Genomic DNA, 25141 nt, shown 5'->3' on the forward strand with positions numbered 1-25141 from the left:
GTCTGTCTAGGATCTCACTGTCTGTCTGGGATTACGCTGTCTGTCTGGGATCTCGCTGTCTGTCTGGGATCTCGCTGTGTGTCTAGGATCTCACTGTGTCTGGGATCTCGCTGTCTGTCTAGAATCTCGCTGTCTGTCTAGGATCTCGCTGTCTGTCTAGGATCTCGCAGTCTGTCTGGGATTTCGCTGTCTGTCTGGGATCTCGCTGTGTGTCTAGGATCTTGCTGTGTGTCTAGGATCTTGCTGTGTGTCTAGGATCTCGCTGTGTGTCTGGGATCTCGCTGTCTGTCTGGGATCTCGCTGTCTGTCTGGGATCTCGCTGTCTGTCTGGGATCTCGCTGTCTGTCTAGGATCTCGCTGTGTGTCTGGGATCTCGCAGTCTGTCTGGGATCTCACTGTGTGTCTGGGATCTCGCTGTGTGTCTGGGATCTCGCTGTGTGTCTGGGATCTCGCTGTGTGTCTGGGATCTCGCTGTGCGTCTGGAATCTCGCCGTGCGTCTGGGATCTCGCCGTGGGTCTGGGATCTTGCCGTGCGTCTGGGATCTCGCTGTGCATCTGGGTTCTCGCTGTGCGTCTGGGATCTCACTGTCTGTCTAGGATCTCGCTGTCTGCCTAGGATCTCGCTGTGTGTCTGCGAGCTCGCTGTGTGTCTGGGATCTCGCTGTCTGTCTGGGATCTTGCTGTCTGTCTGGGATCACGTTGTGTGTCTGGGATCTCGCTGTGTGTCTGGGATCTCGCTGTGTGTCTAGGATCTCGCTGTCTGTCTAGGATCTCGCTGTCTGTCTAGGATCTAACTGTCTGGGATCTCGCTGTCTGTCTGGGATCTCGCTGTCTGTCTGGGATCTCGCTGTGTGTCTTGGATCTCACTGTGTGTCTGGGATCTCGCTGTATGCCTAGGATCTCGCTGTCTGTCTAGGATCTCGCTGTCTGTCTAGGATCTCGCAGTCTGTCTGGGATCTCGCTGTCTGTCTGGGATCTCGCTGTGTGTCTAGGATCTCGCTGTGTGTCTAGGATCTCGCTGTGTGTCTAGGATCTCGCTGTGTGTCTGGGATCTCGCTGTCTGTCTGGGATCTCACTGTCTGTCTAGGATCTCGCTGTGTGTCTGGGATCTCGCTGTCTGTCTGGGATCTCTCTGTCTGTCTGGGATCTTGCTGTGTGTCTGGGATCTCGCTGTGTGTCTGGGATCATGCTGTGTGTCTGGGATCTCGCTGTGTGTCTAGGATCTCGCTGTCTGGGATCTTGCTGTCTGTCTGGGATCTCGCTGTGTGTCTGGGACCTCGCTGTGTGTCTGGGATCACGCTGTGTGTCTGGGATCTCGCTGTCTGTCTTGGATCTCGCAGTCTGTCTGGGATCTCGCAGTGTGTCTGGGAACTCGCTGTGTGTCTGGGATCTCGCTGTCTGTCTGGGATCTCGCTGTCTGTCTGGGATCTCGCTGTCTGTCTGGGATCTCGCTGTCTGTCTGGGATCTCGCTGTGTGTCTAGGATCTCGCTGTGTGTCTAGGATCTCGCTGTGTGTCTAGGATCTCGCTGTGTGTCTGGGATCACGCTGTGCGTCGTGGATCTCGCTGTCTGTCTGGGATCTCGCTGTCTGTCTGGGAACTCGCTGTGTGTCTGGGATCTCGTTGTGTGTCTGGGATCTCGCTGTGTGTCTGGGATCTCGCTGTGTGTCTGGGATCTCGCTGTGTGTCTGGGATCTCGCTGACTGTCTGAGATCTCGCTGTCTGTCTGGGATCTCGCTGTCTGTCTGGGATCTCGCTGTCTGTCTGGGATCTCGCTGTGTGTCTAGGATCTCGCTGTCTGTCTGAGATCTCGCTGTCTGTCTAGGATCTCGCTGTCTGTCTAGGATCTCGCTGTTTGTCTGGGATCTCGCTGTCTGTCTGGGATAGAAACATAGAAACATAGAAGATAGGAGCAGGAGTAGGCCATTCGGCCCTTCGAGCCTGCTCCGCCATTCAATGTGATCATGGCTGATCATCCAAATTCAGTACCCTGTCCCTGCCTTTTCCCCATATCCCTTGATCCCTTTAGCCTCAAGAAATATATCCAACTCTTTCTTGAATATATTTAATGAACTAGCCTCCACCGCCCTCTGTGGCAGAGAATTCCACAGGTTCACCACTCTCTGGGTGAAGAAATTCCTCCTCATTTCAGTCCTAAATGGCTTACCCCTTATCCTTAGACTGTGGCCCCTGGTTCTGGACTCCCCGGCCATCAGAAACATCCTTCCTGCATCTAGTCTGTCCAGACCTGACAGAATTTTATAGGTTTCGATGAGATCCCCTCTCAATCTTCTAAACTCCAGTGAGTATAAGCCCAATCGACACAATCTCTCCTCATACGTCATTCCTGCCATCCCAGGTATCAGCCTGGTGAATCTTCGCTGCACTCCCTCCATGGCAAGAACGTCCTTCCTCAGGTAAGGTGACCAAAACTGCACACAATACTCAAGGTGCGGTCTCACCAAGGCCCTGTACAACTGTAGCAAGACATCCTTGTTCCTGTACTCGAACCCTCTTGCTACGAAGGCCAACATACCATTTGCCTTCTTAACCGCCTGCTGCACCTGCATGCTTACCTTCAGCGACTGGTGCACAAGAACACCCAGGTCTCTTTGCACTTCCCCTTCTCCCAATCTATTGCCATTCAAATAATAATCTGCCTTCCTGTTTTTGCCACCAAAGTGGATAACCTCACATTTATCCACATTATAGTGCATTTGCCATGTTTCTGCCCAATCACCCAACCTGTCCAAATCACACTGGAGTTTCCCGACATCCTCCTCGCAGCTTACCCTCCCACCCAGCTTTGTGTCGTCTGCAAATTTGGAGATATTACATCCAATTCCCTCGTCCAGATCATTAATATATATTGTGAACAGCTGGGGTCCTAGGACCGATCCCTGCGGTACCCCACTAGTCACTGCCTGCCACTCGGAAAACGACCCGTTTATTCCAACTCTTTGCTTTCTGTCCACCAACCAGTTCTCTATCCAAGTCAATACCATGCCCCCAATCCCATGTGCCTTAATTTTGCACGCTAATCTCTTGTGTGGGACCTTATCGAAAGCCTTCTGAAAGTCCAAATACACCACATCCACTGGTTCTCCCTTATCTATTTTACCAGTTACATCCTCAAAAAATTCCAGTAGATTAGTCAAGCATGATTTACCTTTTGTAAATCCATGTTGACTTTGTCCGATCCTGTCACTGCTTTCCAAGTGCTCTACTATTACATCTTTTATAATAGACTCTAGCATTTTCCCCACTACCGATGTCAGGCTTACCGGTCTATAATTCCCCGCTTTTTCTCTACCACCTTTTTTGAATAGTGGGGTAACATTAGCTACCCTCCAATCCATGGGTACCGTTCCAGAGTCTATCGAGTTCTGGAAGATGACCAGTAATGCATCTACTATCTCTAGGGCCACTTCCTTAAGTACCCTGGGATGTAGACCATCAGGCCCTGGGGATTTATCGGCCTTCAGTCCCATCAATTTTCCTAACACCATTTTCCTACAAATACTGATTTCTTTCAGTTCCTCTCTTTCATCAGACCCTATGTTCCCCAGCATCTCTGGGAGGTTATTTGTGTCCTCCATTGTGAAGAACCAAAGTATGTATTTAGTTGGTCTGCCATTTCCTTGTTTCCCATTATAAATTCCCCTGATTCTGACTGTAAGGGACCTACGCTTGACTTCACTAATCTTTTTCTCTTCACATATCTATAAAAGCTTTTACAGTCAGTTTTTATGTTTCCTGCTAGCTTACTCTCATATTCTATTTTCCCTTTCTTAATTAATCCTTTTGTCCTCCTTTGTTGACTCCTAAACTGCTCCCAATCCTCAGGATTATTGCTTTTTCTAGCCAATTTATATGTCCTCTCCTTGGATCTTATGCTATCCCTAATTTCCCTTGTTAGCCACGGTTGAGTCACCTTTTTTGTTTTATTTTTATGCCAAACTGGGATGAACAAATTCTGTAGCTCATCCATTTGGTCTTTGAATGTTTGCCATTGCCTATCCACCGTCAACCCTTTGAGCGCCATTCCCCACTCAATCCTACCCAACTCGCTCCTCAGACCATCGTAGTTTCCTTTATTTAAATTGAGGACCCTTGTCTCTGAGTCAACTACTTCATTCTCCATCTTAATGAAGAATTCGACCATATTATGATCGCTCCGACCCAAGGGGCCTCGTACAACAAGATTGCTAATTAATCCTTTCTCGTTACATAATACCCAGTCTAAGATGGCCTGATCTCTGGTTGGTTCCTCGACATATTGGTCCAGGAAACCATCCCGTAAACACGCCAGGAATTCCTCCTCCACAGTATTGTTACTAATTTGGTTGGCCCAATCTATATGTAGATTAAAGTCACCCTGTGTGTCTGGGATCTTGCTGTGTGTCTGGCATCTTGCTGTGTGTCTGGCATCTCGCTGTGTGTCTGGGATCTCGCTGTCTGTCTGGGATCTCGCTATGTGTCTGGGATCTCGCTGTCTGTCTGGGATCTCGCTGTGTGTCTGGGATCTCGCTGTGTGTCTGGGATCTCGCTGTGTGTCTGGGATCTCGCTGTGTGTCTGGGATCTCGCTGTCTGTCTGGGATCTCGCTGTCTGTCTGGGATCTCGCTGTCTGTCTGCGATCTCGCTGTCTGTCTGCGATCTCGCTGTCTGTCTGGGATCTCGCTGTCTGTCTGAGATCTCACTGTGCGCCTGGGATCTCGCTGTGCGTCTGGGATCTCGCTGTGCATCTGGGATCTCGCTGTGCGTCTGGGATCTCGCTGTCTGTCTGGGATCTCGCTGTGTGTCTAGGATCAGAACATAAGAACAAAAGAAATAGGAGCAGGAGTAGGCCAATTGGCCCCTCGAGCCTGCTCCGCCATTCAATAAGATCATGGCTGATCTGATCCTAACCGCCAATCTACTATCACAGAACCATCTCCTGAATCTAACAGAATTAGACACACGAAATAGGAGCAGGATCAGGCTACACGGCCCCTGGGCCCGCTCCGCCACCCACAGGGCCATGTCCGATCCGAACCTAGACTCATGTCCAAATTCCTGCCCGCTCCCCGTAACCCTTAATTCCCATTACTTCTTGGAAACTGTCTATTTCTGTTTTAAATTTATGTAATGATGTAGCTTCTACAGCTTTTTGGGGCAGCATATTCCATGGACCTACCACCCTCTGAGTGAAGTAGTTCCTCCTCATCTCAGTTTTGAAAGAGCAGCCCCTTATTCTAAGACTATGCCCCCTAGTTCTAGTTTCACCCATCATCGGGAACATCCTCCCCGCATCCACCCGATCCAACCCCTTCACAATCTTATATGTTTCAATAAGATCGCCTCTCATTCTTCTGAACTCCAATGAGTAGAGTCCCAATCTACTCAACCTCTCCTCATATGTCCATCCCCTCATCCCCGGGATTAACCGAGTGAACCTTCTTTGTACTGACTCGAGAGCAAGTATGTCTTTTCTTAAGTATGGACACCAAAACTGTATGCAGTATTCCAGGTGCGGTCTCACCAATACCTTGTACAACTGAAGCAATACCTCCCTATTTTTATATTCTATCCCCCTAGCAATGAAAGCCAACATTCCATTGGCCTTCTTAATCACTTGCTGCACCTGCATACTAACCTTTTGAGTTTCGTGCACCAGGACCCCCAGATCCCTTTGTACTTCAGCACTTTCCAGTTTCTTGCCATTAAGATAATAACTTGCTCTACGATTTTTCCTGCCAAAGTGCATAACATCACACTTTCCAGTATTGTATTCCATCTGCCAAATCTCTGCCCACTTACTTAGCCTGTCTATGTCCCCTTGCAGGTTTTTTATGTCCTCCTCACTCACTACTTTCCCTCCCATCTTAGTATCATCTGCAAACTTTGATATGTTACACTCGGTCCCCTCCTCCAAATCGTTAATATAGATTGTAAAGAGTTGGGGACCTAGCACTGACCCCTGCGGAACACCACTAGTTACTGATTGCCAGTCTGAGAATGAACCATTTATCCCAACTCTCTGCCTTCTGTTAGATAGCCAATCCTCTATCCATGCCAGAATATTACCCCCAATCCCGTGATTTTTTATCTTAAGCAATAATCTTTTGTGTGGCACCTTGTCAAATGCCTTTTGGAAGTCTAAATACACTACATCCACTGGTTCCCCTTTATCCACCCTATATGTTACTTCCTCAAAGAACTCCAGCAAATTTGTCAAACATGACTTCCCCTTCATAAAACCATGCTGACTTTGTCCTATTAAATTATGATTATCCAAATGTCCTGTTACTGTCTCCTTAATAATGGACTCCAAAATTTTACCTACCACAGATGTTAGGTTAACCGGTCTATAGTTTCCAGCCTTCTGTCTACTGCCCTTTTTAAATAAGGGTGTTACATTTGCAGTTTTCCAGTCTGCCGGGACCTTTGCTGAGTCCAGGTAGTTTTGGAAAATTATTACCAATGCATCCACAATCCCTACCGCCACTTCCCCCAAGACCCTAGGATGTAAGCCATCAGGTCCAGGTGATTTATCCGCCTTGAGTCCCATTATTTTACAGAGTACCACTTCCTTAGTGATTTTGATCGTGTTTAGCTCCCCCCTCCCTATAGCCCCCTGTTTGTCCAGTGTTGGGATATTCTTAGTGTCCTCTACTGTAAAGGCTGATACAAAATATTCATTCAGTGTTTTTGCCATCTCCATATTTCCCACCATTAATTTCCCGGTCTCGTCCTCTAAAGGACCAACATTTACTTTAGCCACCCTTTTTCTTTTTATATAACTATAAAAACTCTTACTATCTGTTTTTATATTTTTTGCTAATTTACTTTCATAATCTATCTTCCCTTTCTTAATCAATCTTTTTGTTATTTTTTGCTGTCTTTTAAAGTTTTCCCAATCCTCTATCCTCCCACTAGATTTGGCTACCTTATATGCCCTTGTTTTTAGTCGAATACTATCCTTAATTTATTTACTTAGCCACGGATGGCTGTCTTTTCTTTTACACCCTTTTCTTCTCAGTGGAATATATATTTTTTGGAAGTTGTAAAATAACTCCTTAAATGTACACCACTGATCATGTATCGTCTTACCCTTTAATCTATTTTCCCAATCCACTCTACTCAATTCCGCTCTCATACCTTCATAGTCTCCTTTATTCAAGCTTAGCACGCTTGTTTGAGATCCAACCTTCTCACCCTCTAATTGAATATGGAATTCAACCATGTTATGGTCACTCATTCCAAGGGGATCCTTTACTAGGGCATTTTTAATTAATCCTGTCTCGTTACACAGGACCAGATCTAAGGTTGCTTGCCCCCTGGTCGGTTCAGTTACATACTGCTCAAGAAACCCATCCCTAATACACTCAATGAACTCATCCTCAAGGCAGCCCTGCCCAATTTGATTTGTCCAATTAATATGATAGTTAAAATCCCCCATAATTATAGATGTTCCCTTATTACAAGCCTCAACTATTTCCTGATTGATACTCCGTCCAACAGAGTTGCCACTGTTCGGAGGCCTATAGACTATGCCCACTAGTGGTTTTTTCCCCTTATTATTCCTTACCTCCACCCAAACTGTTTCATTATCCTGATCTTTTGACCCAATATCATTTCTCTGTATTACAGTGATTCCTTCCTTTATTAACATAGCCACCCCACCTCCCCTTCCTTCCTGCCTGTCCTTCCTGATCGTTAAATAACCTGGTATGTTTAATTCCCAGGCATTGTCACCCTGCAGCCATGTTTCTGTAATGGCCACAAGATCATACCCATATGTAATTATTTGTGCCATTAACTCGTCTATTTTGTTACGAATGCTCAGATAGAGAACTTTCAAATATGTTTTGTGACACTTAGTTCCTGCTTTTGCCCTTTTTATTACTTTACCTTTTACTCCATACCTTCTGCCCCTTCCTGACACGCTCTGGTTTTTAATTTCCCCACTGCTACCTAAGTCTAAGACCTTCTCTGTTGTCATTTTTATTATTTGCTCTCTAGGAACCTCCCCCCGACTAGTTAGTTTAAAGCCCTCTCTACAGCCCTAGTTATATGATCCGCCAGGACTCTAGTCCCAGCACTGGCCAAGTGAAGCCCGTCCCAACGGAACAGCTCCCTCCTGCCCCAGTACTGGTGCTAGTGTCCCAGGAAGCAAAACCCATTTCTCCCACACCAGTCTTTGAGCCACGCATTTAACTCTCTAATTTTATTTGTCCTAGCCAAATTCGCTCGTGGCTCAGGTATTACCCTTGAGGTTCTGTTTTTTAATTTGACCCCTAGCTGCTCATACTCCTTTAACAGAACCGGCTTCCTAGTCCTATCTACGTCGTTTGTACCAACATGGACCACGACAACTGGATCCACCCCCTCCCACTGCAAGTTCCTTTCCAGCCCAGAGGAGATGTCCTTAACCCTGGCACCGGGTAGGCAACACAGCCTTCGGGACTCTCGCTCTCGGCTGCAGAGAACTCTATCTATCTCCCTAATAATACTATCCCCTACCACTACAACATTTCTATTTACTCCCCCCTCTTGAATGGCCCCCTGTTCCACGGTGCTGTGGCCAGGTTGCTCATCCTCCCTGCAGTCCCTGCTCCTGTCCCCACAGGGAGTAAGAACCTCGAACCTGTTGGACAAGAGCAAGGGCTGCGGCTCCTCCAGCTCTACCTCCTGGATCCCCGTACCTGCCTCACTCATAGTCACACCGTCCTGTCCCTGACCATGGGCTACATCTGAATTAATTAACTTCATAGGTGTGACCACCTCCTGATACACAGAGTCCAGGTACTTCTCCCCCTCCCTGATGTGTCGCAGTGTCTGAAGCTCAGACTCCAGCTCATCAACACGGAGCTGGAGTTCCTGTAGCAGCAGACACTTGTCACAGACGTAATCACCGTGAGCCTCAATGGGGTTCACCGGCTCCCACATCTCGCAACAGTAACACATCACCTGCTCCATTCTATGTAATTAATTAAATTTTTTATTGTTAGTTATGGACACCCTCTGCCCGATTTTAGATGCTAGTATCCCCTTTAATTAATTGGATTTAAATTAAATCAATCCCTCTAGTTACACCAGTTAAATGGTTTACCAACAGTCACTCTGCACCAGAAAGGCCTTATTAACTACAACCCACAGAGTTAAAGTTTGAAAAGAGCACCTAACTCCCCACTTACCCAAACTCACACTTACCCAAACTCACAGCACTCTTTGATGACTTGCACTCAGTGCTTGCTCGCACTAGGACTGGTCTTTTTATACTGTTTGTTTGTTTACAGCCAAATGAGTCACCCCTGCTGATTGGTTAGAAAACTGGTTTCCACTGCCTGCTGTGCCAATTTACTCCTACTGCAGTGTAACCTTGTTTTACTCTTCTTAAACCAACAGAATCCCAAATATTTAACTTTTCCCCTTTACTTAAACTGCTTAAGTAATCTTATCAAGAATGATTTAAAGAGAAATAACAATTAAAGAACTCTCACTTACCCAAACTCACAGCACTCTTTGATGACTCGCACTCAGTGTGTCTGGGATCTCGCTGTGTGTCTGGGATCTCGCTGTGTGTCTGGGATCTCGCTGTATGTCTGGGATCTCGCTGTGTGTCTAGGTGTCTGTGTGTCACAGATTAGGTGACCGCTTTGCGGAACACCTCATTTCAGTCCATAAGGGTGACCCCGAGCTTCCGGTCGCTTGTCACCTTAATTCTCCGCTCCACTCCCACTCTGACCTCTACGTCCTCAACCTCTTACACTGTTCCAATGAAGCTCAACGTAAGCTCGAGGAACAGCACCTCATCTTTCAATTAGGTACTTTACAGCCTTCTGGACTCAACATCGAGTTCAACAATTTCACACTATAACCCCTGCCCCCATTTTTTCAGGCGGCAGCTGTCGATGATTCTGCCATCCCCATTTGCAACATTTAATCTCTCCTGCCTTCCATTCTAGCACAGACCGTCCCTTTTGTTCCTTCCTCCCCTCCACCCACCCTTTCCCTGCCTCTGCACCTGCTTAAAACCTGTTACATCTCTAACTTTTTCCAGTTCTGACGAAGGGTCACAGACCTGAAACGTTAACTCTGTTTCTCTCTCCACGGATGCTGCCTGACCTGCTGAGTGTTTCCAGCATTCTCTGTTATTATATTAGTGTGGAGTTACCTGTTGTGCAGGTTTTTCTCATACGTGAGTAGGGTTGCCTTGGGCAGGTCGACAACAGCGACGCCCGTCCCACACACCGCGTAGCAGCGCTGAGTGCGCGGCAATGCCGCTGAAGAGACCGGGGCCCTCTCCAGCGCCAGCTCCGTGAAGACGTCGTGCTCCGTCAGCCCTTTGGAGATGGTGGTGTCGCACATCAGCTCTCGGCACCCGAAGTAGAAGTGCCAGGAGGAGACGTTTCCGATCCCGGCCGTGACGATCTTGTTCAGGTCCTCGTTGTACAGGCAGCAGGTGATGCTCTGCCTGGACCGGTTGGTGGAGATGGTCTGGAAGTCCGCACCCAGCACCTTCAGCTGGGGGCAGGTGTTCCAAGCCACGTAGCGGTTGATCTGCCGGGCATACACCAGCCCTTCCAGGGGCTCGCGCAGATTGAATTCCTGCTTCTTGCGGCCGTCGCAGTGGTAGATGTAGACGCTCGTTTTGGACACCATGCAGATGAACTCCTTGGTGGCGGCGTTATACATCACGTGGTGGATGGCTTTCTTGAACATTACCCGCTGCACGTGCTGGATTCCGTGCTCCAGGTCCAGCGGCTTCCAATCGGACCTCTTAATCTGCAGGATTCGGCACAAATGGGATACAGAGAATCAAAGAATAGAAACATAGAAACATAGAAGATAGGAGCAGGAGTAGGCCATTCAGTCCCTCGAGCCTGCTCCGCCATTCAATGCGATCATGGCTGATCATCCAAATTCAGTACCCGGTCCCTGCTTTCTCCCCATACCCCTTAATCCCTTTAACCTTAAGAAATATATCCAACTCCTTCTTGAATATATTTAATGAATTAGCCTCTACTGCCTTCTGTGGTAGAGAATTCCACAGGTTCACCACTCTCTGGGTGAAGAAATTCCTCCTCATTTCTGTCCTAAATGGCCTACCCCTTATCCTTAGACTGTGACCCCTGGTTCTGGACTCCCCGACCATCGGGAACATCCTTCCTGCATCTAGTCTGTCCAGTCCTGTCAGAATGTTATAAGTTTCAATGAGATCCCCTCTCATTCTTCTAAACTCCAGCGAATATAAGCCCAATCGACCCAATCTCTCCTCATACGTCATTCCTGCCATCCCAGGTGTCAGCCTGGTGAATCTTCGCTGAACTCCTTCCAGGGCAAGAATCATACAACTTGCGTTATATAGAGTTGTATAGAATGTGCAGCACAGAAACAGGCCATTCGGCCCAAATGGTCCATGCCGGTGTTTCTGCTCCACACCAGCCTCCGCCCACCCCTCTTCATCTCGCCCCATCAGCATATCCTTCTATTCCTTTCTCCCTCATGTGTTTATCTAACTTCCCCTTTAATGCATCTATACTATTCGCCTCAACCACTCCCTGTGGTAGCAAGTTCCACATTCTCACCACTCTCTGGGTAAAGAACTTTCTCTTGAATTCCCGATTGGATTTATTAGTGACTACCTTATATTTATGGTCCCCAGTTCTGGTCTCCTCACACAAGTGGAAACATCTTCTCTACGTTTATCCTATCAAATTTTTTTAAGACCTCTATCGGGTCACCTCTCAGTCTTCTCTTTTCTAGAGAAAAGAGCCCCAGCCTGTTCAGCCTTACCTGATGGGTGTAACCTCTCAGCTCTGGCATCATTCTAGTAAATCCTTTTTGCACCGTCTCCAGTGGAGAATAATATGGTGACCAGAATTGTGCACAGTTCTCCTTGTGTGGTCTAACCAAGGTTAACCTAACTTCTATGTTTTTCAATTCCATTTCTCTAGAAATGAACCCTCGTGCTTTGTTTTGCCTTATTAACCTGCGTCACTACTTTTAATGATTGCTGTATCTGTATTACAAACAGTAATCAGGGACAAAATTGACAGTCACTTGGATAGATGTGGATTAATTAAGGAAAGCCAGCACGGATTTGTTAAAGGCAAATCGTGTTTAACCAACTTGCTTGAGTTTTTTGATGAGGTAACAGAGAGGGTTGATGAGGGTGATGCAGTTGACGTGGTGTACATGGATTTTCAAAAGGCGTTTGACAAAGGGCCACATAATAGGCTGGCCAGCAAAGTTGAAGCCCATGGAAGAAAAGGGACAGTGGCAGCATGGATACGGAATTGGCTAAGTGACAGGAAACAGAGAGTAGTGGTGAACGGTTGTTTTTCGGACGGGAGGAAGGTATACAGTGGGGTTCCCCAGGGGTCGGTTCTAGGACCATTGCTTTTCTTGATATATGACTTGGACGTGGGTGTACTGGGCACAATTTCAAAATTTGCAGATGACACAAAACTTGGAAGTATAGTGAACAGTGAGGAGGAGAGTGATAGACTTCAGGAAGACATAGAGTCATAGAGACATACCCATAACATAAACAGGTTGGTGAAGTGGGTGAACACGTGGCAGATGAAATTTAATGAAGAAAAGTGTGAAGTGATATATTTTGGTAGAAAGAATGAGGAGAGGCAATGTAAACTAAATGGTACAATTCTAAAGGGGTGCACGAACAGAGAGACCTGGGGGATTATGTGCACGAATCGTTGAAGATGGCAGGGCAGGTTGAGAAAGCAGTTAAAAAGGCTTATGGGATCCTGGGCTTCATAAATAGAAGTATAGAGTACAAAAGTGTGGAAGTTATGATGAACATTTATAAAACACTGGTTCGGCTCTAACTGGAGTATTGTGTCCAATTCTGGGCACCGCACTTTAGGAAGGATGTGAAGGCCTTGGACAGGGTGCAGAAAAGATTTACAAGAATGATTCCAGGGATGAGAGACTTCAGTTCTGTGGATAGACTGGAGAAGCTGGGGTTTGTTCTCCTTGGAGCAGAGAAGGTTGAGAGGAGATTTGATAGAGGCGCTCAAAATCATGAGGGGTCTGGACAGAGTAGATAGAGAGAAACTGTTCCCATTGGCGGAAGGGTCGAGAACCAGACCACACAGATTTAAGGTGACTGGCAAAAGAACCAAAGGCAACGTAAGAAAAAACTTTTTTACGCAGCGAGTGGTTATGATCTGGAATGCACTGCCTGAAAGGGTGGTGGAGGCAGGCTCAATCTTACCTTTCAAAAGGGAGTTGGATAAAAAATTTGCAGGGCAACGGGGAAAGGGCGGGGGAGTGGGACCTGCTGAGAGTCGGCACGGGCTCGACGGGCCAAATGGCCTTCTGCCATGCTGTAACCATTCTATGATTCTATTCTATGATTCTATCCCCCCAGATCCCACTGCTCCTTGCTACGGCAACCCCCCCCCCCCCACCGGGCACTGCTAACATGGGAGCCCGGAAGGGAAGTTGGGTGGTAAGCAGTTTAGTGGGAATAGGGTCAAGGGAGCAGGAAGTGGTCTCATGGACAACTTGAGCTCAGAGAGGGCATGAGGGGAGAAAGGAGAGAAACTAAAGAAAGGTGCAAGTTCAGGGCTATGACAGGGGGGAACCTTAGAGGAAGTTTGGAAGGTGGGCTAGGGGAAGGAAGGGAAACAGCAGAGGTAGCTGATCAGATGGAGGTGGAAATAGGTGGTCTTAGTGATGGCGCGGACATGTGGTTGGAAGCTTATTTCAGGGTCAAATATGACACCAAGGTTGCGAACAGTCTGGTTCAGCCTCAGACAGGTGTCGGGGAGAGGGATGGAGTCAGCGGCTAGGGTTGTGGCGGGAACCGAAGACAATGGCTTCGGTCTTCCCAATATTTAATTGGAGGACATTTCTGTTCATCCAGGACTGGATGTCGGACAAGCAGTGTGACAAATCAGAGGCAGTGGGCGGATCGAGAGAGGTGGTGGTGAGGTAGAGGTCGGTGTCGTCAGCGTACAGAACCTGAGAGAGGCGAGAAACCAGATAAAAAAAACCCAGGCCAATTAGGGTAGGGGGATAAAAAATCTATTAAATCCCTCTCCGACCCTCCATGGCAATCGAAACTAGTCCTGGAGACCACTCTATCCCTGATCAATGTTATACAGCAGGTGATAACCTTGTACAAAAGATAGGTACTGTATAACATTAATCTTAGTAACGGAGGTAGTATCTTAGTTAGTAAGAAAGAGCTTACATTTCTATAGCGCCTTTTTGTGATCCCAGGACGTCCCAAAGTGCTTTACAGCCAATGAAGAATGTGACGTGTAGTCACTGTTGTAATAAAATGCAATGTAGGTAAATGACCAGATAATCTGTTGTAGTGATGTTGGTTGCGGGATGAATATTGGCCAGGACACCCGGGAGAACTCTCCTGCTCTTCTTCAAAATAGTGCTGTGGGATCTTTTACGTCCACCTGAGAGGGCAGACGGGACCTCGGTGTGGTGTATGTAACCGTTCCACCTTTAAGAGAACTATTTTAAGAGATGCACTACTTTATCTTGGCTGCTGTATACTGTAATACCGGTGGTGACCACACCGGTATATAAGTGCTGTGTAATGATTTATTGGGCAGTTCAGCCTGACCTCCGACTAGTAAAGACCTGTTGAATTTACTCTTGTGGTCTGTGTGCAGTGATTCTTATTAACAATAACTAGAACACACAGACTTAACACTCGGTTTAACATATCATCCAAAAGACAGCCCCTCCCTGCCTCACTACTGTACTAGGAGCGTCGGGCTGGTTTATGGGCTCACTTGAACCCACAACCTTCTGACTCACGGGTGAGTGTGCTACCCACTGTGCCACTGGCTGAGTGTTTAGTGAACTGTTACTGTGAAAGTGACAACAATGTGTCTCAGACCCACCCACCGACAACGCCACCTGACTGATCCAGTGTGATATTTTATCTGTTTACATCTTTCGAGTGAGATTGCGGATTTGGGGACAGTTTTATGCCGTGGCTCAGTGCTCACTAGCCTCTGACTCACTGGAGGCTGAGACTGGTGAATTCATTTATAATCGTAAAATCTTACAGCATACAAGGAGGCCATTTGGCCCATCGTGTCTGTGCCAGCTCTTTGCAAGAGCTCTCCAATTAGTCCCACTCCCCTGCTCTTTCCCCAGAGCCCTGCAAATTTTTTCCCTTCAAGTATTTATCCAATTCCTTTTTGAAAGTTATTATTGAATCTGCTTCTGTCACCCTTTCAGGCAGCGCATTCCAGATCATAACAACTCGCGGCATAGAAAAATTCTCCTAATCTCACCTCTGGTTCTTTTGCCAATTACAGGAAACTCTTTTTACCGGCACCTAAATAACCGGAAATCTCTCTTAACCGGCAAAATTCAGGCATAGGTTCAAGTAAGTTTTACTTCATATTAGTGGCCGTGTAACCGGGGTTCCTGGGTCGGTGGCCGTGTAACCGGGGTTCCTGCACCTGTTGCCATGCAACAGGGACGCCTGGATCTGTGGCCGTGTACATGGCTTTCGTACCTTAGTAAGTATACCTCGCTGTAATTCGGACTTTTTGATCAACCGGCACCACGCCGGTCCCGTCGGTGCCGGATAAAAAAGAGTTTCCTGGACTTTAAATCTGTGTCCCCTGGTTACTGACCCTTCTGCCACTGAAAATGATTTCTCCTTATTTACTCTATCAAAACCCTTCATGATTTTGAACACCTCTATCAAATCTTCCTTTAACCTTCTCTGCTCTAAGGAGAACAATCCCAGCTTCTCCAGTCTCTCCACATAACTAAATCCCTCATCCCTGGAACCATTCTAGTAAATCTCCTCTGCACCCTCTCCAAGGCCCTGACATCCTTCCTAAGGTGCGGTGCCCAGAATTGGGCACGATATTCCAGCTGAGGCCCAACCAGTGATTTATAAATGTTTAGCAATATCTATCTTGTTCCATAGACTCACTGTTCCATAGAAGATAGGAGCAAGAGTAGGCCATTTGGCCCCTCGAGCCTGCTCCGCCATTCAATGAGATCATGGCTGACCATCCAAACTCAGTACCCTGTCCCTGCCTTCTCCCCATATCCCTTGATCCCTTTAGCCTTAAGAAATATATCTAACTCCTTCTTGAATATATTTAATGAATTGGCCTCAACTGCCTTCTGTGGTACAGAATTCCACAGGTTCACCACTCTCTGGGTGAAGAAATTCCTCCTCATCTCTGTCCTAAATGGCTTACCCCTTATCCTTAGACTGTGACCCCTGGTTCTGGACTCCCCGACCATCGGGAACATCCTTCCTGCATCTAGTCTGTCCAGTCCTGTCAGAATTTTATAAGTTTCAATGAGAACCCCTCTCATTCTTCTAAACTCCAGCGAATATAAGCCTAATCGACCCAATCTCTCCTCATACGTCATTCCTGCCATCCCAGGTATCAGTCTGGTGAATCTTCGCTGCACTCTCTCCATGGCAAGAACATCCTTCCTCAGGTAAGGCGAACAAAACTGTACACAATACTTAAGATGTGGTCTCACCAAGGCCCTGTACAACTGCAGCAAGACATCCTTGTTCCTGTACTCTGCGCCTCTATATCACCAACAGACGGAAGATGGGTCTGTGGTGGATTTGAACCCACATCTCAGAGGTAAAAGGACAGTAACTGCGCCATGCACATTCTATGAAAAGCCAGAGACCTCGTTGTACCTTTTCTACCGAGTTACGAACCACCTCTCTCAGAGTGGCCCACATCCGGTGAGCTTTCTCCTCTATACTCTCCTGGTCATCAGTCGACTTTGGCGTTGTCAGTGTTTGGGCCGATTGGTTGAGATTGACCAAACCTTGAAAAGAGATCACAGGAAAGTTTTCAAAACTAAAAAAAAACCCGTAAAAGCTTTCTTTAAAAGACAATACGATAGCAAAATACTGCGGATGCTGGAAATCCGAAATAACAACAGAAAACGCTGGAAAAACTCAGCAGGCCAGGGCAGCATCCGTGGAGAGAGAAACAGAGTTAACGTTTCAGGTCGAAGACCCTTCATCAGAACTGGAAAAAAGCAGGAAAAGGAAAGCAAGTTTAGGGGCTGGGAAAAGGGGAGGGGATGAAAGAACGAAAGGGAAGGTCTGTGATAGGATAGAAAGCAGGAGAGATTAAGAGACATTGAGAGATATTCAAGGCAAGAGGAGGTGGTAATGGGGCAGGTTAAGAAACAAAGGATGGCTCTAGATGAAGTATAAATTGCGCTGGCAGAATGAAAGACAGCTGCCATGTGGGAGGGAAGAAAAAAAGGCCAAACAAAAAGTGTGGATAAAAAAATAATTAAAAATGTCTTTAAAAGACAATTTGGCGGAGAATTGAGCATCTCAGTGAGTGGGAGGAAGAGAAGGAGCTTGTATCTCTATAGCGCTTTTCACCGCCTCAGGACGTCCCAAAACACTTCACAACCAATGAAAGGTAGTCACTGTTGTAATGTAGGAAAGTTAAGGCACTATCCCAACTGGTTCACTAATGTCCTTTAGGGAAGGAAACCTGCCGTCCTTACCCGGTCTGGGCCGATATGTGACTCCAGTCCCACACCAAAGTGGTTGACTCTTAACTGCACTCTGAGGTGGCCTAGCAAGCCCCTCAGTTAGAAGGCCCATCACCATCTTCTCAAGGGCAACTAGGGATGGGCAACATTTTTGCTTTCTTTACAGATGCTGCCTGACCAGCTGAGCCTGTCCTTTCATTAGCACGGAGCGGGATTAAACGGAGTGGACTTAAACAGTGTTTTATTTGGAAAGAGTGGGAATTTCTGGTAAGCATTGGGTAAGTAGAAGCTGTAAAAAGTGAAATTTAGTTGAACATTTTGATTTTAACCCAGAACTTTAAAAACTGTGGTTAACAGAAGCTGCCTGCCAGTGGCAGTTAACAGTCAGTCAGCTGTAAGTGTTTCTCTTGAATAGGCGCTAATCACCAGGAGCATGGGAGCTGAGCTAACACCGGTAAATTGGGTGAGGCTCCTAGAGTATAAGAGTAAACATTGCTGCAGAGCACAGAGCAGTCTTAAAATGGAGTGTACTTGAACAGTGTTTTATTTGGGAATTTTGGAAAGAGTGGGAATTTGGAGAAGAGCGTGAAGGAGTTGCTGCTTTTTGCCTCCACTACTTGTAGTGCTGTGTGTTACAGGTAGATATTTAACTTCAGTACCCATAACTTAATCTAGATCAAGTAAATAGTCAAGAAACGACACTGTAAACTAAGTTACCTAATTACAAATTTAATTAAATAAAACAAGGTCATATAGGGATGGCAGTGCAGGTGCTGTGCCTCAACTGCAGCATGTGGGAGTTTCTGGAGAGCATTGTGATCCCGGACAATCATGTTTGCAGTAAGTGCCTGCGTCTTGAGGAACTTCAGCTCAGAGTTTTTGAGCTGGAGTCTGAGGTGCAGACATTGTGGGGCATCAGGGATGGGGAGAGTTACCAGGACACTTTGATCCAGGAGACAGTCACACCCCTTAGGTTAGGTAGTGGTACAGGTCTGGTTCGTGGTCAGGGACAGGAGGGCGTGACTGCAACTCAGGCAGGTAAGGGGACCCCAGGTGCAGTACTGGAGGAGCATCAGCCTTTGCCCTTGTCCAACAGGTATAAGATTCTTGGGGCCTGTATGGAAAAACCTGCAGGATGGATGAGCAAGCTGACCATGGCACCATGGTGCATGAGGCCATTCAAGTGGGGGGAGTGAAAGGGAATGTAGTTGTGGTAGGGGACAGTATAGTCAGAGGGATAGATACTGGGCTCTGCAGTCGTGACCGGGAGTTCCGAAGGTTGTGTTGCCTGCCCAGTGCCAGGGCTAAAGACATCTCCTCGCGGCTGGAGAAGAACTTGGAGTGGGAGGGGGAGGATCCAGTTGTCGTGGTCCACTTAGGAACCAACGACATAGATAGAACTAGGAATGAGGATCTTCTGAGGGAGTTTGAGGAGCCAGGATCCAAATTTAAAAACGGAACGTCAAAGGTAATAATCTCTGGATTGTTACCCGAGCCACGTGCAAATTGGCACAGGGACAAACAGATTAGGGCCTAGAAATTCATTAGGGCGCTGCCAGCTTTGCGCTCAGTTAACGCCTAAAGAGTGATTTTGCGCCAAAAATGAGTTTGCGCAGATATTCAGCGCAGCGGTATTGGCGGCGGTAGCCGTTAGCGCTGCACCGGCACCGATGACGTCATCGGTGTGTGCAGTGCCCCGGTACCGCCCCGAAACCGGCCCGATCCCCATATTTCGTTGCGGCCGCCTCCTCCGAAGCGGCCGCAAACAGCGACCAGAGAACGGGGCCGTACTGAATCCTTAGTGGGGCGCTTTAAAGGGGAAGGTGCGGCCGGCCGCTTTTTCGGCGGCCGCCTGCCCGCACCTCCTTCCCCAGCCTCCTCCACCTCCCCCCCCCGCGGCATTGCCGGCTGGTTTGCGGGAGCCTGGCACTTCTCCGTTGTGCCGGGCTCTTTTGCCGGCACTCGCGATCGGGGCTCCGGCTGTTGCAGGCACCTCCCCCTTAAGAGAAGGAGGAGGCCTGCAGTACCGCAGCCTGCCGCTCCGCAGCGGCTGGCGCAGCGGCGCCAAGAGCGCTGATATTCAGTGTCAGCGCCCCAAGCGGAGGCGGGCACACCCTGGTATAGCGCCCGGCTCCGAATTGGGGCGCTAACAATGAATATCTGACGATCGCTATAGGCTTCCCGCCCAGCGCTAGCCAGCTGGCGGGGCCATAGTGAATTTCTAGGCCTAGAGGTTTAAATGTGTGGCTCAAAGAGTGGTTTGGGAGGAAGGGGTTTCAGTTCATGGGGCACTGGCACCAGGACTGGGGAAAGAGGGAGCTGTTCTGTTGGGATGGGCTCTGTGGGGGGGAGATTCAGGAAAGAGTAAATTTAAAAGCAGCGAGAGAAATGTCAAGGCTCTCGAGCAGAGTAGAGTTTGGGGTAAAAATAAGCAGAGTGGGTCAGGAAGGGACAGAGAGAGTAACAAAGGTAATAGGGCATCAGTGACTAAGGTGACATCAGGGAAAAATGGAAATAAGTCAAAGCTAAGGCACTATATCTGTGCGCGAAGCATTCGCAACAAAATAGATGAATTAATAGCACGGATAGAAATTAATAGGTTTGATCTAATAGCCATAATGGAGACGTGGTTGCAATGTGGCCAAGGTTGGGAACTAAATATTCCAGGATACTTAACTTTTAGAAGAGATAGGCTAAATGGAAAAGGAGGAGGGGTAGCCCTGATAATAAAGGGTGGGATAAAGACAGTAGAGAGAAAGGATCTTCGCTCCGAAAATCAAGAAGTAGAATCAGTTTGGGTGGAGCTAAGAAACAGCAAGGGGCAGAAAACATTGGTGGGAGTTGTTTATAGGCCCCCAAACAGTAGTTGTAATGTAGGGCAGAGTATAAATCAGGAAATTAGAGGCACCAGTAACAAGGGTAATAAAGTAATCATGGGGGACTTTAATCTACATATGGACTGGCCAAACTAAATTTGCAGTAATAGTGTGGAGAACAAATTCATGAAATGTATGCAAGATAGTTTTCTGGATCAGTATGTTGAGGAACCAACTAGGGAACAGGCTATTTTAGATCTAGTATTGTACAATGAGAAAGGGTTAATTAATAACCTTGTAGTAAAGGGGCCTTCCATAATATGATAGAATTTTATATTGAGTTTGAAAGTGATTTGGTTAAATCCGAAACTAGGGTCTTCAATCTAAACAAAGCAAACTATATAGGTATGAGGGACGAGTTGGCTAAGGTAGATTGGGAAACTACATTAAAAGGTATGACGGTTGACAAGCAATGGCTAGCATTTAAAGAATTAATACATAATTTGCAACAAATATACATTCCTTTAAGGCACAAAAACCCCACAGAAAAAGTGGTCCAACCGTGGCTAACAAGAGAAGTTAAAGATAGTATTAGATCAAAGGAAGAGGCTTATAATGTTGCCAAAAAGAGTAGTAAGCCTGAGGATTGGGAGGACCAACATCCTTGCGGAGAGGTTTGCTAGTGCTGTTGGGGGGGGTTTAAACTAACTTGGCAGGGGGATGGGATACGGAGTGGAGCTGTAGTAGGGGGTGATGCACAGCCAAATATAGAGGAAAAAACAAGTCAGCCTGGAAGGCAGAGCAAATATGTAATGGTACAAGGGAGTATGGCAAGGCTGGATGGCATTTATTTTAATGCAAGGAGTCTTGCGAGTAAGGCAGATGAATTGAAGGTGTTGATGAACACATGGGGGTATGATATTGTTGCTATCACAGAGACACGGTTGAGGGAGGGACATGACTGGCAGCTCAATATTCCGGGGTATAGTATCTTCAGGCGAGACAGAGGGGGGGTGGAAAAGAGCAGTGGGTGTCGCAATATTAATCAAGGAGTCAATTACTGCAGTAAGGAGGGATGATATCTTAGCAGGTTCCTCTAATGAGGCCATATGGGTAGAACTTAAAAACAAAAAGGGGGCAAGCACTTTGCTGGGAGTGTACTACAGGCCCCCAAACAGTCAGCGGGGGATAGAGGAACAGATATGTAGGCAAATCTCAGAAGTGTAGAAATAATAGGGTAATAATAGTAGGGGATTTCAACTTCCCCAATATTAACTGGGATAGTCAGTGTGAAAGGCTTAGAGGGTGCGGAATTCTTAAAGTGCATCCAGGAGAGCTTTTTGAGCCAGCATGTAGAAAGTCCTACGAGAGGGGGCGGTACTGGACCTAATTCTAGGGAAAATAGCCAGGCAAGTGGTAGAAGTGTCAGTGGGAGAGCATTTTGGTGACAGTGACCATAATTCGGTGAGATTTAAGGTAGTCATGGAAAAGGCCAAAGGTGGACCGGAAATAAAGGTTCTAAATTGGGAGACGGCTGATTTTAATATGATAAGGCAGGATCTGGCCAAAGTGGACTGGGATCAGCTACTTGTAGAAAAATCCACATCAGAGCAGTGGGAGTCTTTCAGAAGGGAAATAGAGAGAGTACAACGCCAACATGTTCCCGTGAAGGTCAAGGGTGGGACCAACAAGCCCAGGGAACCCTAGATGTCAAGGGATATACAAGAATGGATTAGGAAAAAAAAGGGAGGCTTTTGGCAGATACAAAGGACTAATACAGTGGAAGCCCTAGAGGAGTATAGAAAGTGCAAGGGGGTACTTAAAAAAGAAATTAGGAGAGCGAAGAGGGGCATGAAAAAACACTGGCGGGCAAAATAAAGGAAAATCCCAAGGTGTTTTATAAGTATACTAGCTGAAGTACCCGGTGGTGCCGAGGCTTTTTCAAGGGAATGTTGTTGTTGGAAGAGAGAGAGAGAGCGACTGGGGGGAAGAGAGAGAGCGACTGGGGGGAAGAGAGAGAGCAACTGGGGGGAAGAGAGAGAGCGACTGGGGGGAAGAGAGGGAGGGGAGGGGGGGAGGGGAGGGAGAGGGGAGGGGGGAGGGGGGGAGGGGAGGGGGGGAGGGGGAGGGAGAGGGGAGGGGGGGGAGGGCGGTGCGGTGAGGGCGGGGGGGAAGGGAGGGGGGAGGAAGGGAGGGCGGGGGGAAGGGAGGGCGGGGGGGAAGGGAGGGGGGGAAGGGAGGGCGGGGGGAAGGGAGGGCGGAAGGGAGGGGGGGAGGAAGGGGGGGAAGGGAGGGCGGGGGGGGCGGGGGGGAAGGGAGGGCGGGGGGAGGGAGGGCGGGGGGCCCCCCCCCCCCGAGGGTCGCGGCACCCCCCCCCGAGAGTCGCGGCCCCCCCCCCGAGGGTCGCGGACCCCCCCCCCGAGGGTCGCGCGCCCCCCCCCACCGAGGGTCGCGGCCCCCCGAGGGTCGCGGCCCCCCCCACCCCCGAGGGTCGCGGCCCCCCCCCCCCCCGAGGTGAAGACCGCCGATTGCGCGCGCAGCAGGAGCTGAGACGCGGCGTCTCTCTCTGGCTCGGCCGGCGGGCCCGGTTGCCAGGGTAACCGTGACGCTGACCAAGCCCCGCCCCCCGGCCGAGCCAGAGAGAGAGACACCGCGTCTCAGCTGCTCCTGCTGCGCACAGCGGCCCCCCCCCCGAGGGTCGCGGCCCCTCCCGAGGGTCGCGGCCCCCCCCCCCCGAGGTTCGCGGCCCCCCCCCCCCCCGAGGGTCGCGGCCCCCCCCGAGGCGAAGACCGCCGATTGCGGCTGTGCGAGACGGCCGGCGGCCCCGGTTGCCAGGGTAACGCTGGACGCTCAGCAAGCTCCGCCCCCCGGCCGAGCCAGAGAGAGACGCCGCGTCTCAGCTCCTGCTGCGCGCGCACCCTAGCGGCGCTGGGTTGAGGCTCGGCCCTCCAGCCTTCGAGTGGGGCCGGGAGGTGCCTAGCTCGGGCGTGGGTGCGAAGGAGAAGCCGAGGCTTCGAGGCCTACCTGGAAAAACGGGGAAAGGTAGGAAAATAATGAGATTAGATAAGTTAATTACTTTCTAAATCATTTTTTTTAAAACAATATGTGTTTTAAAAGCAACGTTTTTTTTTAAGACGCAGAAAGCGGGAAAAAGAAAGGAAAAGTTTGGAATCAAGATGGCGGCGACTCACCTCGGTTCAGAACGATAAGGCCCGGCCACACACGCACCGATTGGCCCGGCGGCACACGCCAGCAACCCGGCGTACGATTGGTCGAGCTTGAGGTCACTCTGTCGCTAATGAGCGGATAATGAGATGCTAATGAGCGGAATGTTAAGGTTTTTCGGATACCGCGGGCGCGATTTTAGCCCGGCCGAAACGTAAATACGCTTAAAACCGTCTCGGAAGCGTAAGCTTTCTTTGGAGGTAACGCGCGCGTAGGTACGCCCTGTAACTTTCGAGAGCATACCCGCAAGACGCACACGCGATGACAGACAGAATGACAGAATGACAGACAGACAGACAGACAGAAGTACCGATTTATATATATAGACAAGCTGAAGTGCCCGGCGGTGCCGAGGCTTTTTCGAGGGAATGTTGTTGTTGGAAGAGAGAGAGAGAGCGACTGGGGGGAAGAGAGGGCGGGGGGGAGGGGAGGGTGGGAGGGGAAGGGAGGGGGAAGGGAGGGCGGGGGCGGTGAAGGGAGGGCGGGGGGGAAGGGAGGGCGGGGGGGGAAGGGAGGGGGGAAGGGAGGGCGGGGGGGAAGGGAGGCGGGAAGGGAGGGCGGGGGGAAGGGAGGGGGAAGGGCGGGGGGAAAGGGGGGAAGGGAAGGCGGGGGGGAGGGGCGGGGAAGGGAGGGCGGGGGGGGGAAAAAGGGGGGGGAAGGGAGGGCGGGGGGGAGGGGGGGAGGGCGGGGGCACCCCCCGAGGGTCGCGGCCCCCCCCCCCCGAGGGTCGCGCCCCCCCCCGAGGGTCGCGCCCCCCCCCCCCGGAGGTGAAGACCGCCGATTGCGCGCGCAGCAGGAGCTGAGACGCGGCGTCTCTCTCTGGCTCGGCCGGCGGGCCCGGTTGCCAGGGTAACCGTGACGCTGACCAAGCCCCACCCCCCGGCCGAGCCAGAGAGACGCCGCGTCTCAGCTGCTCCTGCTGCGCGCGCGGCCCCCCCACCCCCCCGAGGGTCGCGACCCCCCCCCCCCACGAGGTGAAGACCGCCGATTGCGGCTGTGCGAGACGGCCGGCGCGGCTGTGCGAGACGGCCGGCGGACCCGGTTGCCAGGGTAACGCTGGACGCTCAGCAAGCCCCGCCCCCCGGCCGAGCCAGAGAGAGACGCCGCGTCTCAGCTCCTGCTGCGCGCGCACCCTAGCGGCGCTGGGCTTAGGCTCGGCCCTCCAGCCTTCGAGTGGGGCCGGGAGGTGCCTAGCTCGGGCGTGAGTGCAGAGGAGACGCCGAGGCTTCTAGGCCTACCTGGAAAAACGGGGAATGGTAGGAAAATTAATGAGATTAGATAAGTTAATAACTTTCTAAATCATTTTTTTTTAAAACAACAGGGCCTAGATTTTCAGTATAGACAGTTTTGGGGCGCTAACCTTAGCGCCCGCCCCAAAGTAGCGCCCCGTTGCCGGAAATTCAGTGGCTTCGCCCTAAGAGGTTGGTGGAGCGCTAAAAGAGGCGTTCCACTACTATCTTTAGGCGCTAAGCCGGCGGTGCAGAGCGCAACACCCGAGCTCGGGCGCAGCGCACGGCAGACACTCTGGTGCCAGTGAGCTCTTAAAGGGGAAGGGTGCATGTGTTTTTTTGCAAAGGCAGAGTCTGGGGGGGGGGGGGGG

General features: G+C 49.5%; 1 protein-coding gene across 5 annotated transcripts in view; it reads right to left on the reverse strand.

Annotated features, from left to right (window-relative positions):
- The window catches only part of LOC147116858 (WD repeat-containing protein 97-like), a 154840-nt gene that overhangs the window by 120596 nt on the left and 9103 nt on the right, over window positions 1-25141 (reverse strand). For all 5 annotated transcript variants that reach the window (XR_015078322.1, XM_085987268.1, XM_085987267.1 and 2 more), the window contains exons 3-4: window positions 16677-16810; window positions 10161-10771 (exon numbers count right to left, since the gene is read on the reverse strand). Coding sequence is in view for 4 of the 5 variants with exons in the window: in XM_085987268.1 (XP_085843394.1) it covers window positions 10161-10771; window positions 16677-16810 (745 nt within the window). In the remaining variant the exon portion in view is untranslated. The remainder of the gene's footprint in view (window positions 1-10160; window positions 10772-16676; window positions 16811-25141) is intronic.

The sequence above is a fragment of the Somniosus microcephalus genome, chromosome 5, assembly GCF_052327205.1.
Source record: "Somniosus microcephalus isolate GS21.2 chromosome 5, FLI_Smic_1.0, whole genome shotgun sequence".
NCBI classification, from domain to species: domain Eukaryota; kingdom Metazoa; phylum Chordata; class Chondrichthyes; order Squaliformes; family Somniosidae; genus Somniosus; species Somniosus microcephalus.